Source organism: Tribolium castaneum, chromosome 6 (genome assembly GCF_031307605.1).
Source record: "Tribolium castaneum strain GA2 chromosome 6, icTriCast1.1, whole genome shotgun sequence".
Lineage (NCBI taxonomy): Eukaryota > Metazoa > Arthropoda > Insecta > Coleoptera > Tenebrionidae > Tribolium > Tribolium castaneum.
Window position 1 is genome coordinate 5,251,445 of NC_087399.1, and position 20,673 is coordinate 5,272,117.

The 20,673-nt window shown below is 35.3% G+C and overlaps 1 protein-coding gene across 3 annotated transcripts in view; it reads left to right on the forward strand.

The window, feature by feature from the left end:
• The window catches only part of LOC664222 (uncharacterized), a 64,909-nt gene that overhangs the window by 8,837 nt on the left and 35,399 nt on the right, over positions 1–20,673 (forward strand). For all 3 annotated transcript variants that reach the window (XM_008198646.3, XM_008198647.3, XM_015982802.2), the window contains exons 2-3: positions 8,231–8,407; positions 8,455–8,646. In XM_008198646.3, the coding sequence (XP_008196868.1) occupies positions 8,231–8,407; positions 8,455–8,646 (369 nt within the window). The remainder of the gene's footprint in view (positions 1–8,230; positions 8,408–8,454; positions 8,647–20,673) is intronic.

Sequence of the window (20,673 nt, forward strand, 5' to 3'; positions counted from 1 at the left end):
TGTTTCAGTCTGTTCATTAGAGGCAAAAGATATAAATTTCAGTTATTGTAAAGCTAAATTAAGCTAGTTAATTCGCACAAGTCAATAAACAAACAAGGTGGTTTGCTTAAGTGTACAAATTAAGGTAGTTGTAACCAAATTAAACTGACGAACTGTGTTAATTACGCAGTAGGTTGTTTTGCGCCAGGATAAATTCTAATAACAGTGTTAGTTTATTGAATGTTTTGTTTAACAACAGCGTTACTTATTAAAATTTTGATCCGATTACATTTCACGGTTGTTTAGACTGATGAAATTAGCAAATAATGCTACAGGGCTGAGCAACTTTTTTTATAATTACTTTTTCACAATAAAAGTTGTTACAAGGACTGCCCCATACAAGGAATAAACTACTTTTATCAATTTGTTTGGTGCGATAAAACGATCCGACCGGAAAAGTTAATCTGGTAACGGATGTTAATGTGGCGTCACTTTTGACGACTTTGTATAAATTTATTTTCTCAGTGTGGACGCACAGCATTGATTAATAACATTTCACGACTCAGAATAAATACTCATACGGCGAGGTAAATAAAAAGAATATTAAAGTACTTGCATGGCTCGACTGTTTACATTTCATAAATATAAAATACACGGGCCAACGACAAATTGTCGTTTCATGCATAAATTATTGTCGTTAATTTAGTCATCTGTGCGCAAAACCTTCCGACAATATTTACAAAAGGTAATGGCATTAAGAGAATTTTCATTTTTTCATTAAGCCGGACAAGCAGCGTTTCTCATTAATGTTTCAGTTTTCCATTATGCCATATATCAGAGTTGCGTTATAAATAAATAAGCGATGTTTCTCACTCATGCGATATATTTATTTTTCAGTCGTTGATAATTCATGTAGATCAGTTTTTTCATTGATTACTTCGCTGTTAATGTGAATGTTGAAAAACAAACATTTGGGGCAATGTTGTACTACGTTCCTGAATAAGTAATGAACCAGAAAATGACCCAAAGAAGGGGACAGCTGATAGCTGAGTTCCGCCAAACTTATTGAAAACGCTCACAAGAAATCTCATAATTCCATTCCGATTTCCTGCGGAATAAGGTCGGTACGGGCGACTAAAGGGAACAAAGTGTTCAAAATCGTGCACTTCAAGCATTCGGACATGAGTTTCCGAGTGCGTTTCAAACAACCCTCACCGAAGTAAGGTCAGGGCTGTTGTATGTCTGACAAAGCCGTGGCCATATCCAGGTCTCTTTGACGATAAGAGAAGGAAAGAATAAAGTATTGACTTTATAAAAGCTAGTTGGAACGTGCATTAGCTCTCCATTAGCTTGTAAATCAGGCTGCGGCTGGTCAGACAAACTCAATACCTCGGAAATGTTGCCACAGCTTCGAACTGTACACACAACGCCTTAGATTTGAGCCCGAAACACGAACACGACGAAATTTTAATTTATTGCAAAACTTGTTTAAACACGGCTTCTAAAAATAGCCAGAGGCAAACAGGGATATTTATTCTGTAGGGAGGCACGATTCATCTACTCTTCCCAGATTCGGTGTCTTCACTTGTTTAGCGTGCTCATCGTATTTACAATGCAAGCAAACAAGATTCAACTGCAAAATTTTAATTTAAAATTAAAAAAAATTATACGAGTTGAACAAAAGATTTGCCCTTTTGGCATTTTAAAGACGAGGAAACAGGCAAAACTTTTCCAACATTTTAAATCCCAAAGTCATGGCTAGGATTCTCTTCCCAGTGCAGAGTTTGTTATTTTCCAAATAATATGTTTACAGTTTTTAATTTCATTTTTTAAGAGCAAAAAAGATTAATACGGTAAGTTAAAACGTCCTAACATTTCTTTTAATAATCAATGCGGTAAGAATTGCATTTTTGAATAATTTCAATTATTTAAATTCATTTAAAATGCTGTGACGTTTTCAAATGTAGTAAAATTTTTAAAGCGTTAATAAATTTATGTTTGTTGAAATCTAGACTGCAATTTCTCGTATCTTTTGTAATTTGGGAAAAATAAAATGTGACATGACGAAACATTACATAGCTCGCAGTGCTTCGCTTTAATATTTAAACGTGTATTTTTGCATTTAGTGAAAACAGGATACATTCTGAAAAACAAAACTTTTCGCAAAAAAATTTGCATAAAGATTTCAAAATAATTTTTGGTGATACTTTGATACTCTGACTAAGTCAAAGTACGTAGTTTCTTCATATTTGGTGTCAATATAACACGTCAATTGCCAAAAATAAAAAATCATTTTCACTCTGAATTTCTTCCGGAAAATTTTATTGTTAATAAAAATAATATTTAGGCATAATTATAAAAAGTTTGAGAAAAAATATTCACAAAAAAAATTAACTAATCTAATTACTTAATCAGTAATCACTTAGGACCGGTTTATAGAAAGCTCAATTGAAGTTAATTGCGCTGTTAAAAGTTAACAACGCAAATGGACCAATCAAATCGGTTCAATTTGGTCACGTGATCAGTTAACTAGCGGATTAAATTAATGACGCTTCAATAAGTATAAAAAAATTAATTTGCAATTAAATACGTGCAATTAAATAACTGATCACGTGACTAAATTAAACGAGTTTGATTGGGCTATTTGCGTTGTTAACTTTTAAGAACGAATTAAAACTTAATGGAGCTGTCTAGAAACTGAAATTGCTCCATATAACTATTTTCTTAATTCTACACTGAAATTACCACTACAGGAGCGACGTTTTGAGTTCATAGAAGAAATTGTACAAACTTTACAGAAGAATCTAAAAACCATACTTTCCTATGCTTAAAAAACCTGTAATAAGTGTTCTAAATGTTGTTGTCTCAGATGGTGCATATTTTAAAGGGAGTTAAATAAAAATGGATCAATAATAATCTAGGATTGTTTTGTTTACAATTTCCCAGTTCTTTTTTAGAGAAAGGATGTTTAAGCAGCTTGATCGAATTTCGGTGTGTTGGTTGGTTCCCGCTTCGCGATAAATTTGTACATAGAAGATTGAGCAAAGCGCTGACTGTTCGTAAAGTTGGCGGTTAATTTAAATATCAGGGCTGTAGTTTGAGCCGGTCTCCGGGGTTTAAAGTGTGAAACGAGTTCCTTGAAGGCCGGAAGTAACTAAGTGAAACGGTGGAGTTAATAGATTCACGCGGCGTTTCTCCGTCTCCTGTTTTAGATTCCACACATGTCTTGCGAAACAAACCCTCTAATATAAGCAAATTTCCTCTATCCATCCGAATATACGAGGATAAATTGAAAAGTCTCCGGCCTAGCCTAGATAGGATGCAAATTTGGCAGATTTTATTATGGCATTATATTCTTTCATATTTTATTAGTCGTGCCTTGGAATATCAAAAACATCGGTCAAATAATAATTATTTGCCAGTTGTTTGAATTCGATGTAGTTTGGTGTTTGTGCGCAATGGAGCAAACTGAGATTCGTGCAGTGATCAAATATTTTTTTATTAAAGGGCTATCCTCAAAGGATATAAAATCTGAACTGGACAATACATTGGGCGACTCTTCTCCTTCTTACACGACAATTAAAACTTGGGTCGCGGACTTTAAACGTGGTCGTAAAAGCACGGAAGATGCACCACGTTCAGGACGACCAAAAACCGCTACGTGCAAAGAAATTGTAGAAAAAGTCCATAAAATTGTCTTGAATGATCGCCGGTCAAAATTGGTAGAGATAGCAGAAGCTGTGGGCATTTCAACGGAGCGGGTACATTACATCCTAACTGAAGTGTTGGATATGAGAAAGTTATCTGCGCGATGGGTGCCGCGACTGCTCACACCAGAGCAAAAATTGATTAGAAAAATGATTTCTGAGGAGTGTTTGGCCCGCTTACAACACAATCCGGTGGATTTTTTACGAAGATTTATAACTGTAGATGAGACGTGGATTCACCATTATTCACCCGAAACCAAACAGCAGTCTAAACAATGGACTGCAAAGGGGGAACCCGTTCCGAAGAAAGCGAAAACACTTCGGTCGGCCGGAAAAGTCAGTATTGGGATGCTAAGGGTATTCTTTTCATAGATTATTTGGAAAAAGGAAAAACAATCAACGGCCCATATTATGCTTCCCTGCTGGACCAGCTAAAACAAAAAATCCAAGAAAAACGCCCTAGCTAGGCCGGAGACTTTTCAATTTATCCTCGTATTCTAATTAGTTGGTATTGGGACAAGGCAAAGGGGACGTCCGACCGGAGGAAAGACAAGCTGTGCATGTGAATCGCTGCAGCTTATTAAACAACAAACTATTTGCATATTTACATATGGTAATCGAGTCTCTGGCTTACGGATAACATGCTCGGTGTAATCTAAAGACCAGATATGCACCGTCAAATTGGTAGCTTTCTGCTAAGTATATGCTCGGGTTAATAGGGACCGGGAAAATCCGGCCTTTCTCCTATGATGCACGTCACCGACGTTTCATATTTTCCATTCCGGTTCGCCGATGATATCACAAAAAAATTTCATTAACTTCACACGCAATCTGCAATAATAGCAACAAGGGGAATTATTATGCCTCCTGCAATTAAATACCGTTCATAATAACTCACATACTTGACGTTCAAATATAAAATTCTTTAATTTTCATGCACGTTTTCAAACGAACAACACAATCGATTACTGCAGCTTAAAATTCCGCTCCATTTCCGAAATTCACTTTTTTAATTAAATTACGAAACATATTCCAACTTTTTACCAAACACAAAAGTTCATCTGTTTACATTCATCACGAAACATATACTTGCCACTAAGCAAGCAACGAGTTTCATTACAAACTTGTTTTAAAAATATTAATGGAAAATCGCTACACTGTTTACTAATTCAAAGTATTTATTTGACAATTATATTTTTGATCAAAGCAACTGAATGAAGGGTGATAATTCACCCAAACAATAAAACTTTAAACGAAATGAATTTTTTATAGCATCATAATGTGGTTACGGCTGGCAGGTTGTGTTTCATTCATACTTAACTACAAGCTAATTGCTCGTGAGAATTTATGTTTTGCTAAACTTCGGCACAATTAATTAAAGAAAATAGTCCATTACGCTCCAAACCGATTGTTTTCCACTCAAGATCAAATTGGACTCACTGTCGATTTTTATAGCAGCCCAACAAATAAACTGAAAACGTGCAAGAAAGGCTGTCGCAAAATTAAAATCGGGGATAAATATCTCGCGCGTGATTTGGTGGATGCGCTCCCAAATCTGGCGATTATTTTTTATTAGCCTGGACGCGGCTTTTCTTTAAGCTGTTTACAAGTTTCCAGGCAAAAATTAAAAATACCATGTCAAACGGCCATTATCCCATGTTATTAATGACGCTCAATTAATTTCTCCCCGGCAATATTTAAAATAATCCGTCAAGAAAAAGATTTAGGCAGTGAGTAAAAAAATAATAGCCGGAATGTTAAAACCATCAATCATGCGAGCCTACAAAGAAGTACGGAATTATTTGTCAAGAGATTTTCTCATCTTTATCTTTCGATATTGATTTTAAATGTAAATTTAGTTGACCAGCGTTCCGTGTTATAGTCATAAATCTTGCAGAGCTTTATATAAAGGAGAACACCTTTTCATATTTCACGCTTATGTTTCAGTTGATTTGTTTATGGCACAAGTTTCAAGTTATGGCCGATGCCTATCTTTTATCTGATGTGGGAGGTGTGGATACCTATAAATTGATGTACTCTCAACAGAGAATTCCAGTCTACAGCTTGGTTTTATTCGCACAATTTTGCACAACGATTTTTCCTAATAGTTATTCTTCTCAGTCGTAAATATTGCGTGTCTTGGCGTTTGTTTGAATATCTCAATTATTAATATTTAATGGGCTCGTAAAAACCTCATTTTCAAATCCACATACTGTCGACATTTATCAAACGTTGGCCTCGAATTTTTCAATTAGGACGAAAACAGATTTTGCTATTATTATTAAAGCCGATGCAATAACTTGTCGAGTCTCGACACCATACTTTATTTTCTTCGTTAGAAAGCTCTCTAAATTACCCCCTATCTGGTTTATGGTTCTTGCGAAAGCGTCCAGTTTAAAGTAAAATGAAAAATCGTCGATTTGCTCTTCTGTAAATTTTCTTTCTGGCGCAAGAGCGATAATTCCGGCGATAGCATCGATCTAGTTTAGGTCCTTTGTTCATTTAATCAACGCGATCCTCTATGAATAGACCGGTGAGTAACAGCTCGGTTATCTCTTTCCCGGGATGCCAAAGTAACACACTGTACGTTTTCGTTATTAGGAACGAGGTGAGTGTGAAATTGAACGTAATTATTTCGATACAGCCTTTCCACTGGGTTAATTCCACATAAAAGCCGTAATAATGCCAGGCTTAATTCTGCGAAATCCTTGCTTTGCTATTATTATACGTATTGTTTACACCGCCTGGAATAATTAAAACAATCGTTCCTAAACTGATTGAGGTTTTTAAAATGAAAGAGTCGATTTAATCGGAATGATCTCATCCGACAGCCTCTCTTTCAGTATCACTGTCAATGGAGCCTTCAGGGATATTATGCAGGACGAACGCTGAAAAACGTCAACTCGATAACGTCCTTAATTCAGTTTCAGAGGGGATAAGATTTATTTCAGGCAACATGAAATGTACAACTTGCAGCAAAGCTTTTATTTGAATGCGCGGATCGATTTCCAATAAGTAACCACTAAAACTTGCAATTATATTTCACCGATAAAAAGTACCGTAGATTTCGTGATTGAATTTTTTACATCGAGGCAAATGTTGACTTAATTTTATGAGCGTGTAAACCCTTTAAATGAATAAGGCTTTATGAGTCTGTTAATATTAATCAGCAAACTCAATTTGAAGAAACTCAGTTCGTTATTATCTACACTCTCTCACTCTCAGTTAATTATAACTGGAGAAATATTCAACATCGACAATTATCCAAGTCAATATTTTTTATGCGTGTACTCCGCTTAAATAGACCCCTTTCGGGGATTAAAACAGTCCCATAAATGTGAGTACATCAAACAATTAAAAAGTGCGTTCGTGTTTTTCGAATGTCACATGTAGTCATAAACCCAATTGTCCGTTTTTGCATTCATGGAAATACGATTTGTATGGGACTGACCAGTGATAATAAATTGTTTGACTGTTGAATTCAACGTACCAGACCTATGTGCTTGTTCGTATAACCTTTTAACACGAGCTGTCTGGACTATTATGCCTCCGGTCGATACTCTAGGTGTTTATTAAGGGCGCTATCTCACCGGAAGTGTCGTTGTGTGTAGGATTACAAAAACACGAACCTTCTCCGATAGGAGCCCTCTGACGGACTAATTCATTGCGAGTGTCCTCGAATCAATTTTTCTCTCGTTAATTGAATAAATTCAACACGAGAAAAAACAAAATGAGATTTAGATTGCAATAAATGTAATGACAAAATAAAACATTCATGGAATATTGGATTGGATTCTTTTAAGTATACCGCGACAAATATACCAAATTACATTTGAGTGCATTAAATAAAGATGAATAATAAGCTGGGGACAGCGTTTGGGGAATAGAGACACTATTTATTGTGAATATCTATTACCATTTATGAAACTGGTGATTTCCATACCTATTAGCATATGAGGTCAGTCGCTTAGAGCAGCCCTATTTTAGGCGTTATTTGGGTCAGGCACTAAAAAAATTAGACTTATTTATACCTGCTGACAGAAAATTAAAAGCGTCAGGCGACAACACTGCAAGAAAATAAAGTAGCAACTCGTTTTTCAAGTCGATCGAAAATGAAATTCCATAGTCTGGACTTTATTTAATGCAACAGTCTTGTCCCCATGACTGAACTAATTTAATTTAAACGTTCAGTATTTGTGATTAAATAAATGCGCTAGAAAAGTAAAAATAAAGCAAATTAAATTTGCCTCGTTATGCAAAATATTTTAGCCGCGGTAATGTCGACGGGGAAAAGAAATATCTGTGTTATTCAACACCCCAAGGCCAGTTAGTCAACTTGGGAGTACTTAAGGTAATTCTTCATGGTCTTTATTTCACTAGAATTGTTATCTACGGCTTATTTTTATACTCTCCCAGCATTTAAAGATGTCGTAAATTTACTTTTTAACCAAGCGTCCGCATTTATCGAGGATCTACGGGCAATTTGTTTACCACAAGTATATCTTAAAATTCAGCGCTCATTCTACACGTGTTATTTTTTCCAGCTTCGATTAATTTTGGAACAGGGGTGAAAATCAACAAATTGCAAGTTCCTGAAGTAATCAAGCACGGGGCGCCTGTAATTCTAGACTGCGACTTTACGTTAGATGACACAGAGGAGGACCTCGTCGTGAAATGGTATTTCAACAAGAATAAAACACTAGTCTACCAGTGGATACCAGGTGGGAGAATTTGTCAGAGATTAATTAAATTAATTTTGTTATTTCAGCGTTGAAGCCGCAAGGTTTGGGCATTTTGAAAGATCGCCTCAATCTTGAATATGCCGCCAGCGTCGACGCAAATAGTGTCCACAGAGCCCTGCATATCCTTAAGGCCGTTCCTGACCTCTCCGGGGACTATACGTGCTCAGTATCAACCCTCCAGAGCGAAGACATCAGGACTAAAAGCATGCTCGTATTTGGTAAGTGGTCTTGACTAAAAAACAAGGTTTCTCAAATAAATTATTTACGAGATTTTGTAAAGAAACACACTTGATTTCGCTCGATTAAGACCTACAAAGGAAGCAATTTTTTAACAATGTGTGTCAACGGAAACAATTTAGACCCGGTTTATATATTTCTATTGGATCGTTGATGATCTATCATTTTCAATAACCGCACAGACGCGTCCTCTGATATTCCATTCAAATCGTTTTGTCAGAAGTTTAAAGGATAATGTAGGTCACGACATCAGCAAATGTTTGAGACTAAATCGTTTTCTCCTCCCGAGGTCGAGATTTTCTGGAGTCAAGTTTTGTTTACGAGTTTTTAATGAGTGCGGCCATTGTAAAAAGCCAAAGGTTTTTATTTCAAACAAAAATATCAAGTTTCAACACAATGAGAAATTATAGTAGGGACTATCCCGGCGCATCCACCAAAATTGTACCTTGAGCTCGATTAATTAATGATTGGTTCTTACAATAATTTGTTGACAAAGTTAGGTCGAAAATAACGAGCTAAAATCGTTAACTCCACCTGCTCTAATTAAGCTCTTTTCAGCACTTTACGTGTGAATGAATATTGTAATCAAGACCTTTGACATTTCAGATATGATTCAAACATTCCCCCGTCTGATCATACATTAAGCTTTGTTATTCACGTTTCAAATTATCCTAACGTGTAATAATAACACACGCTTGGATTTTGTTGCATGACGACGGTAAAGTAGCTTTGAATAATCTGAGGACAATTGTCACAAACGCATTTCAAGTTAGGCAACTCCTGTTTCACGCTTCAAACGTGCAATAACTCGGCGAGTTGTTTTTCAATTTGTTAACAAGCAGCTAAGACAAAACCGTGAGGTTGCACAAGAGATGTAATTAATTAGATCTGGAATTGCACTTAAAACTATTTTATAGGGCATTTAAAGTTTATCTCGGATTCTTATGAACTGATCTAGAAAGTACCTCACGAGTTTAACGGCTTTCAGGCGATATTTTGTTGAACCCTCTACTAATTCTCTTCCTAATTACTAAATTAGTTTGCTTGTAATTACTTTAATAAAATTTTATGGCCTGCGCCGATATTGCCATTAATAAAACGACCACATGTCTTTTGAAACAATTTTTGATTAAATATCGTGTTCAAATTCCTCCCAAATTAACCAAATTTTATGAGTAAATTCTAAATAATAAAGAGAAAAGTAATTCTTTTGATATCCCAAAACCAATATTGTTTTTTACTAAAGCCCAATTTCCTTTGTCTTTGAAGCTTCAAAGCATGTATAAATATCAGTAAATCAGGCATTTTTAAGGAAATGAGAGGAAGGAATATGCTTTTTTCAACTTTGTGGCATCACAGAGTCTTAATTACATTTATTATTAAGTCACAGCAAAGAACACTCCTTTGAGTTTGAAGTCGGGACAGAGAAATAGAATATTTTTAAATTGGAAGTGTTGTTTTTGCAAAATTGGAGCTGAATATCACATATATCTCAATAAAGTACGTCAGGATGTGTAACGCTGGTCGAGGCTGGTTGTCTAGCTGTTGATTTCAGCTCTTTATGTTTACCGTAGTTAATTATTATCTATAAATCAGGGCGGAGGGTTAATATTAGCACAAGCGAATGATATTCGAATCGGTGGATAATGGCGGTATCGGAAAACCGTTCAAACTTAAATGATTTGTAGGATAAAAAGTGCCAATGTTGAAATTAAAGTTTTTAACGCGCGAACAATCCCCGATCTCAAACAAGAGATATAATTAAGCGAGGAAAACTCTTAAACATTTAAAACGTAATCAAAGAAAGTTGGCAAAAGCGCCAAACTAAGTTCCAATTAAAAGAATCCTTCTCTCCGACTAAGTGCTAATAAAGTTTGGGTGTTTGTGACGTGACTTTCAGTCACAAAGTCAGACATGTATATGTCTCTATTCCGACTATAGCGCGGCATTAAGTTGTTAGAACACCGGCTGCAACTCCGGAAATAACTTTCTGTAATTTGTTCAATAGGTCGCCGACATATCCCAAGTTAAATCATTTCGCTCAGAGTTGGAACATCTTTGAGTCGTTTTGTTTATAATGAAGAAAAGTTGGACAATAACGCCAGGTCGAGCCAATACGCCACTGAATAAAATAAAAGCAAACGAGTGTTCACTCGCCGTAATCTGAAAATCCTGAAATGGATATCACATGTAATTTGAGTCCGGCCAGGCGGACCAGCGCTCTGATTGAAACCATAATTTAGCCAACAGATTATTCCCCGACAAAACACTCTTAATTTGTCTTCTTTAATTCCGACCTCCTGCGACCGGAGATTTCCGGATTAAATATCGGGCGCAATTTGTTACCGATTAGGCTTTAAAGAAACTAAAAATTTATATTGTAATCAAAAAGAGAGCGTGCTAGATTTGTCAGAGACGCTCTCGAAATAAGTCACGTCAGATTCCGTAACTTTTCTCTCACGATTCCTCTTCGGACACTACTTGCCACGTAATTCGGTCCTTAGAGAACAAAGTCCGGGCTGCGGCTTCCTCACACCCCTGGTCTCGTATACCTTTGATTACGGATTTTTCTCTGCTTGAGACTCGACGGTTGTTATCTCAGCAAGGACTTTATATCGAATTTCCTGCCATTATTGGCTTACGAACATGGCACCAGTTGGCCCAAATGAAAATAAAATTTCATCGAATTCATAAAAAAAACCTTTATTATACTCTAATATTTAGTTTAGTTTAGTGTTGTCCACTCAATAAACGCTCAAAAATGGTTCGAAACTTAACTGTCCTCAATCTCGTCTTAAATGGTCCGCTGGCCGCCCAAAATGAGCAAATAACCACTTGTGATCGATAATGATTTATAGAACCGTTGGAGAGTGAATTAGTAAACTAACACTGTTCCATGTCCATTCGTAACAAATTTAATTTCAACAGGACTGTGCCCGATTTGTTTTAAAACCATCAATCTTTCCGAGTGTATTATGCAAAAACAATGGAAAGTATGTGACACGGGCGACTTTTGTTAAACTGACAAAGCCTCTAATTAAAATGCTACAAATATTTCGGACACTTTAGCGGCGTTTAATTTTGCTGATTTAGCTAAATTTCTAAACGAAATAGTGTCCGCAAAGGAACTCCAGCTATTTCGGAGTTTGGAGCAAGGATTCAGGAATTTATTTATTTTAATTAGAGAGAGGGTACTGGAAGGGCGTAATTGATGACTCGTGAACAAAGCTTTAAAACTGACCAACACAAAGTTACGCTTTGCCACTTTATTAAGGATTTTTTGAGGATCTCCCCACTTGGAAATTTTCGGTCAATGCAGCTTGTTTAACTGGTTTCTAAAAATAAGTATTGAATCGATTGTTATAAATTATTCCACGTGGCTTCTTAATTTTACATAGCTATTTTGCTACTAAAGAATTACATGTTCGCTCGTATAAATAAATAATACATATTTGACTAATTATATTATTACAGCATGTTAAATTGTTATTCAAACATGAAATTTGCCGTTTGTTTTTTACTGCAAATAGCGAAAATAAAACACGATTAAAGTATCCATTTTTATCAAAATAACCTATTTGTTTTTAATTTATTTCATGGAATAACATTTTTGTTGTATAAACAATCTAATTGACTAATCATCCGTGATGAAAAGTATTTCAGCTCTGGCTCAATGCCATGGTCGTAAAAGTCTTCCCGCGCAACAATGGTTGATATTTAATTAAATTATTTTCAGCAAATTGAATGAATATTTTAATTTAGTTAAATAAATAGTGTGCATCTAAATTAATTGAAACGCTATTTCAATTAAATTAATAATGTCGTGTTTTTAATTGGAAATCGTTTTTCAAGAATTTGAAATTGTGCGAGTAAATTGCAACAGGTCAATACGGAAATAGAGGGCGTTTCGTTTTGATTAGGAGAGGAAATGAGGAGCAAAAAGGGCGAGTGGAGATTACAACTTTGGGCATAGCGAGTTTGATACCACCTCCCACACAACCAATTTGTAGAGATAGTTTTCACTGGTTAAAAATCCAGCCTAATGAATTTAATCGCTCAGTGTTGCTGGACAGACGCAAATGCAAGCTATCAATTGGTATTTTTAAATGAAATGCAGGATTTGCAAGCAACGCTCGCATTTGCAATTCTAAATGTATCCTTGTTGTTATCAGATTCGGAATTGTGACAAATGAGGCTTGTCCTAAACCATAATAATTTAAAACCGACGAAACACAATAATTTAATGTAAATCGGGCACGAAACGCCCATCAATAATAATTTAACTTTGTGAGCGTCGAGCACTTTTGCTTAACTTTATTGTTGATTTGCAAACAAAGGACTTCATCTATTATTTGTGACGGCATTGACCTATGACAAATCGGAAACGGAAGCGCTGAAGCCGGGAAGGATATTGGAATAGAGTGACGATTCGCGGCTGCGACATTTTCAAAATGCCAATCTAGTTTACAGTTATTCAACGACATATACATGCATAAATTCAGACATAAAATACGATACACACATAAAAATCTGAGGCTTTTAGGCGCACAGCGTGCGCCCGACTGAGCGTGAGCTGGCGAAATCGAAATACGACGGAATATACACCGCAAGAAAATTACTATTGCATCCACATTCTTGCACAAAGAAGCCAGAAAGCAAAAATTGCCAAAATTAATTTTATGGACTTTGAGAGGGAGGAGAGTTGTTGAATTTGAGGTCAAGGGACACAGGGCCTGGACTTTAGCACATATTCAATTTACGAATGCAAAGTAGAGAGCACTTCATACGTGATGATGGAAATTCCCCAACCCCATTTAAGTAGAGAATTCTTTAATGAAAAAACGGAAATTATAGGAAAGGCTATCTTTCTTCAATTAGTCCGTGAAGTACTAATACATTTACCAAAGATAATTTTAATTGTTTGGTTTATTCTATTCATCATCATTTGGGTTTGATGAGCTTGGAGGTAGAACAGGAAAGAATATAAAAATTATTAGGGGACATAAAAGCCAGCGTTTTTATTATTATTAAAAATTTAATCAAGGCACAATATTTTGTTCGTTGTGAATGTTTAGTGATGTTTTATAACAGCATCATTGTAAGCAAATATTCAGGACTGTGCGGAGATTCAGGAGTCATTGATTGGAGTTTGTAATTTTAGCGGAAAATAAAACTCTATCGGAAAAAGAAATATGCAATTTATATGCAAAAACGACCATTGTTGAGAGTAAGTTTCCGGGATTAAAATTTCAAATCTCATCCCAATAAAGTGCTTTCATTACGGTTTAAAACCTCACTTTTCAATTTCGGCGAAAATTGTAAGTGTGTATCTTAACAAAGCTGAATAATGTCGCTGAAATGTATATTGTAGAGTAAGAGAATTTACGGCTGTCTTAAAAGTGTATGGCAAACACAATTACCTGTGAGTGGAGGCTTTTATCACTTCCTTTAAAATTTACAGGATATCGTTGGAAAATTGGCAATTATAGTTTTGATGGCATTATTGCCGTTATCGGTTTATTGGCCAATCATCAATTTCCGATAGCTGTGAAAAAATATGTTCCCAGAAATGAAATGAAATTAATTTAACGCCTACTCAAATTCAATTTTATGATTGATTGAAAGGGGAATCCTGCAGCTTAACCCTCGACTCCATAAACTACCAACTTACTGTTAAAAATGTCCAGGTTTCGGGAAAATTAAAAATAAAATTCAGTCAGGACTGGCGGCGGAAGAAGATTCTGATTTAGTGTTTCGGTTGTCTACTTTTCAGTGTAAAAGACGTATATATGATTTGTTGGCGCATTATTCCACTTTATAGCTGCAAGAACATTACATTAAGATGGCAATTATCTCTTCCGTTACGGTTTGAGGAAAAGAACCGTGGGGATAAACACGAGTTTATTGCGACACAATGGGAAAGAAAACTCGGGGCACTCGTCCCGCACTCGCGGATAATCATCTTTATTGTATCGATGATCCGGGAGAGAAATGTGGGTCATTCTTCGACTGGAAGTTTGTCGCTCCGCGATTACATTTTTTGTCCCGCATAGAATGTCACAAGAAAGAGAATAAAATAAGGATATCATGTTGCGAAAGCTCGCTCCTAATTCACATTGCATTAAGCCTTGGCATGGTTTTGTCCATAGGGGCTTCTTTCTTCCACAAGTGCCACGGGCTTTATATTTCTCAAAGTGTTCAGGAAATTATGAGAGTACATAATGAAAGTTCGCAAATGTTTGCCTTTCATCTGGGTATTAACAAAACATCGTGCGAGAGTGTTTTTGAATCGATGGCGCAAACAGTCCTGCACTTGAACACGAACTGATCACGTTTTTTAATTTAACTAATTACATTTTTCGCCCTCATTAAGGACCTATAGGGTTTCCCAACCGGATTAGATTTACTTTTTAATAACCAAGAAATGATTGTTGTGAACGACCTAAAAACTTATCGATTATGCCTGACCTCTGCAAGAATGAATGCAGTGTGCTGCAGGATCTGGCGTAGTTCTGGCTAGAAATTTAATAATTCTAGCTAAATTACTGAAATCTAAGATCAAATATTTTATCTGGACTAGTTACTAAGTTTTCTAATTTGCAGTTAAATACTTAAATTGTTTGTAGATCGTAGATGAGATCACCGAAACTTTGGATAGTTCTAATTTGGTATTCACAAAACATAAGACAAACTTCCAGCACCTCGTTTCTGAAATTTGGCAGCGCAATGAGCGAGTGTGATTCGTTCTGGCACACAATTCATCGAAATCTCTCGGTTGGATTTTTTCTTTTTGATAAATTACTGCCACTTCCCGGGCCGGCAAAAAGACCGAAACAATTGTGAAAAGTTTAAAGCGAAATATTGCACATTCTCTTGGCGGTAAACCTCGGAAATATAAAACAAAACCACGCCAGAAATTCCGCGAATTCTTAGCAACAAGATAAATATCCCGTGCCAGAATGTCGGACCATATGTAAGTTCGAACTACATTAATATAATTTCAGCAACACGGGCCATAAGTCAGCGTTTATCGTGGGAAGCAATAAATATCTCGGCAGCAAGTGCCAGAAAGGGAGGCAAGTATCCGTTTGCACCTATCTATTAATATCAATAAAAATGCGATGCATGTTGGAGGGCAATATGTCGTCGGGAACAATGGCGTTGGATGTGGGAGTGCTCGCTTAAGACTAGGAGTTGGTACACCTTACCACTTTATCAATGTGGCAATTAGTCGTTGCCTTTTAATTATCTTGCCGTTTTCGTGACGATCCACATCGAGGGTCAACGATCGAACGCGATAAATCACAATGTTTATCGCACTTGCTTGAATTTGTGTCTCAATTTATGGAATCGATGAAAAGACTTTCAAACTCTTGATCAAGATATTTAATGCTTGACATCAAATCTCATTCTCTTAAGTAAAGAAATGTGGCACATTTTTCACCGCGGAATTGCAGCTCAGATTAAATGGTAACAGTAGTTTCCATTTATTGTTTTCTCTACTTAAAGTAATTACTTTGTAATTTATGAAGGAGATTGCTGCATAATAAAAAATTGAAGTCTCTTTAATTAAAGGATGCGATAGTAACGTGCACTTAATTAATGATTTCACTCCCTGTGTCAACAAAGCGCAACCTCGGACGGTATATTCCATCTTCCTCGATAAGTTCGAGTGGAAAGGAAGCGAATCTATATGCATATGTATATGCTTTTTTGGAAAATCACTAAGAGGGTTAAATAGGGTGTAATATTTTTCAAAATTAGTATTTGGCCTTTCGGTTAAAAAAGAAAAAAGGCGTGTTTCAGGTTTTTGGAAAAATCACTCCCTAGGGGCGTTAAATCGGGTGTGAAAATTAGTATTTTGGCTTTCGATTAAAAAAAACGTGTTCAAAATTTTCGAAAAATCAATCATTGTGGCGTAATAAAATTTGTATAAAAATTCGTAGCTTGTGAATTTAGATTAATTAAAATTGATATTTGGACTTTCAGCGATAAGTCTTAAAAAAACACTGTTTTAGTTAGAAATACTAACCTCAAGGTGGTTGAACAGTGGTTGGAATTTGTTAAAATTCGTAATTTTAAATTTGTATCAATTCAATTGGTACTTGAGCTTTCGGTTAAAGATAAAACACTTGTGTTTAAGAACATTTGGAATTTCTACCCCTAAGAAGATTAAATATAAAACTCCGATATTTTTGAAGTCATATTTATGAAAATTGATATTTGGGCATTCGGTGAAAAATAAAGACACAAGTATTCTATTATATTTAGAAATTTCATCCATAAAGAGGGTTAAACATAAAAAATCGTTGTTTTTCTAGCTATATTCATAAAAAAGGGTATTTGATCGTTCGATTAAAAATGAAAAAAAAGTGTTTCTGGATTTTAGAAGTTTCATTCCCAAGAGGGTCAAATATAAAAATCTGTCATTTTCGAAGTTATAATCAAGAAAATTGGTATTTGAGCGTTCGTCTAAAAATGTTTCAAGTTTGTTAAAAATTCCACAAAGAGGTTAAACAAAAAAATTCTTCATTGTTAAAGTTATACCTATAAAAATTCTTTATTGTTGAAGTTATATATATCAATTAATATCTTAGACACTCGGTTAAAAAAGAAGAGACGTATATTTCAGCATTTTTCGAAATTCTAACCCCAATGGAGTTAAACGCAAAAGTTTTTTATTTTTGAAGTTATATCCAAGAAAATTGGCATATGGACTTACTGTTGAAAAGAGAGAAAATGTGTTTCTGGATTTTTGAAAATTACATCTACAAGAGGCTTAAACAGGGAATGAGTTTGTTTGCAGTTATAAAAAAAAGCAAAATTTACTCGGGTTCGCATTGGGTCACGGTTTTAAAGTTCACAATAAAATTATGTGTTTCTACTAAGTTTTGCATTGTTTTTGAAAATGGTTGTGAACATGCGTGCGAAGCTAGTCTAGCATAGTTTGGTTGATGAAACCTATTAAAAAGCATGAGAGTCATGCAAAGTTTAAAGGGCGATTTCGTCGGATTAACCAATTTTTCGAGGTCCAACCGGGTCGAATGGATAACATTTTGCTCCAAGTCCATAGCGTAATCAGATTGATTTTATCGAGTCGTTGGGTTCAGTCAGTTTCCGCCGAAACCGAATCGCCGTGACGTCGTTTCAGGGCCGTTGTCACGTCATGTTTGCTGACTGCAGGGATTTCAATATACATTACTTAGGTGATCGGGTCGTCTATGACGAGGGGTTAGTGCGCCCGGAAACGCTTTAGAGGGCCATTTTTAATAATTATTTAGAGGAGAGGTGTGACACTTTCTTTCAAGCGAGCGCTTTATACGCCATACACACGACCGCAGAACCCCGCGTTTATTTATGTATTAGGGAAGCACATTAAATATTACCCCAGGAATTTAAATGCACGGCCGGTCGAAAGTACAGAAAGGATAGTTAAGGGCCTCAAATCTGAATTACAAGCACCGCGGCCTGAATTCCGTAATAAAATTATTTATTACTGTCTTTGCCACATGTTTATTCATCGCGCTCCCCTTCAAAAAATACGTTGTTTTCCTAAAAACTTCACGTAAAGTAAATTTCCGTCTCGTAAAACTTTTTAATGTGATGTTCAACTTCAATAAACATATCTAAAGTTGTGTTGCGAAAAAGCTCGCGACAGGACGACCACTATAATGTACAAATCGGCGAGCGGGTTTTATCAGTTCACAAACTTAGACAAATAAGACCTGAACAGCTGCAAGCTCGTTACAAATCTCTCGAGAGCACTCGCTGTCGAAGGGAATTGCAATAAAGCATACGTAAAATAAATCTCGCACAAGCAGCTTTATTGTAAAAATAAAAGTGTTGAGTTTAATTACGGAACTAATTATGGAGTGCCAATTAGAGAGCGTCTTGGAGGAACTTCGTTAATGCATTTTATGAAAAATTTAAAACTTTCAAATTTTCTTGGTGTGAACACGCAGTTCAATTGTCTAGCTGATTTATAACAAATTTTCTAGTGCGGAATGTAACTTTTTTAAAAATAATTTATCTTTTTCATTTTACTTTGATACATTTTCTGCATTAAGTAATGTTTCGTAATCCGTCTTTTTACGTACTCTTTATACGACCCAAAAGAAAATTATAACCTATAAAACCTGAAAAATCTCACTTGGGTTTTTAAACCGAATTTATTTCCCACATAACGCGTTCTCCCCACAAAATAGTATTACTGTGAAACTGAATAGACCCATAGATCTTGTGTCAAAATCAATGTTGTATTTGAATAAATCTATTCAAAATGTTCCCATCTGTTTCACAAATTCTAGCTTTGTAGTTTACACAACTAACAATAAACTAACGAATAATGTGGTATCTGTTGCGTACTCGTGTAAAAGCACATCAAACTTGATAAATTGTTTATAATTTTCACATATAATCCCGTTTAATTTATTTTTGACTAATTGTAACATGCATTTTTGTGTAATAATTGGAGTTTTCATGCGCAGAAATTATACAGGCGCAGCTCTAAAGGTTCCAACTGTATTTGGATAAAGTAAACAAAAATTTGTATTAACTGACACAGAATGGAAACACAAAAATTTCTATGAAAAAACAATTAGTACAGCATCAAGTACTTTAAAAATGTGATTTTTTTCAAGAATAAAATATTTTAATAAATTTATTTGTTATAAATTACTATTTTTATTACTTTACGAAAAATGAACAAAAACAAGTAATTGTAACTGATGTCATTAATTGCCGACTAATAAAGTAACTAAGAATAAATAAATAACTCTGTATGTATTGCTTAAAACATATTTTCGCCCGGCGCCTCCACCATTTTTTAAGCACATAAAAATATTTATTGGTGTCTAGTTTGACTTTCGTTGTTTCTGTGATAAACTAATCGTTAAACATTTTATTTGCTTTAAAATATCGGCAAGTAAATAAAGATTACCCCCCCACAACTTTAGTTCTAAACAGAAAATTTAAAAATTTTAAACGGAACTTATCGTTTATTGAATGAGAAATGTTTCTGTATCAAATTACAAAAATATTTGTGGCTAGTTCTCTAGTAGTTTCAAATGTAAAACGACCGGCAAAATCTAAATTTGCATGAGTCTAACCGTTCAGAAAATATCTTCAAAAATTTAGTTTCTTCACAATTTGTCTAAACCAGATTTTCTTTATTATTTTTCAACTTTTCGGAGTTATTTCCTTAGGATAAAGTGTTTTCAACGTAAAATGACCGGCGAAATCCAAATTTGCAATAATCAAATTGCTACGACTAACCGTTCAGAAAATATCGTCAAAAATTTTGTTTCGTCACAATTTGTCTAAACCAGACTTTTTTCACTATTTTTCAACTTTTCGGAGAAGATTAAGACAAAATTCTTATTATCCTGGTTTTGCTTTTAAAGAGTCTTGAGCTTTCTGGTTATAAAAAAATTGTTTCAATAGTGAATTGTGTTATCAATTTTTTGAATTAGAAGCAAAAAGTTTCGTGAAAACTATGGGATTGTTAAAATGTGAAATTGAAAATGTGTCATGGCGTGAGTTTTTGTGAGTTCCATTGAACATGCACATAATAGATAATTGACAATTGTCGTGCATGGCTTCCAGCAGGCAATGATGTCAGTGTAAAGTTCGCTCCATTTAGTTTATACAAGCAACTCGATTACAGAATTTAATAATGCATGGTGTCTAACAACTTCATTAATTTTTTCTCCGTCGCCATGTTCGTCTGCACCAGTGGAGAAATTTATGTTAAGATAGCTCGGGTAATGTAAACTGTGTAACTCAAACAGTATGAAATTGAGACTGGTGTTCTTAAAGTCCACAGATTGTATTACGAAGCGGAACGCCCTTAGACGAGCGCAGTGTTCGTAAATTCTATGATAATGTGAAAGTTGTTCGATGTGTATGGAACGTTTAGGAGTCCCAGAAAGTCTGCCGGAGTTAATGTTTAACTTCTACTTCCATAATGCAGAATGCAATTTCAGTTTCTTGTTTCCGGGAACTTGCGC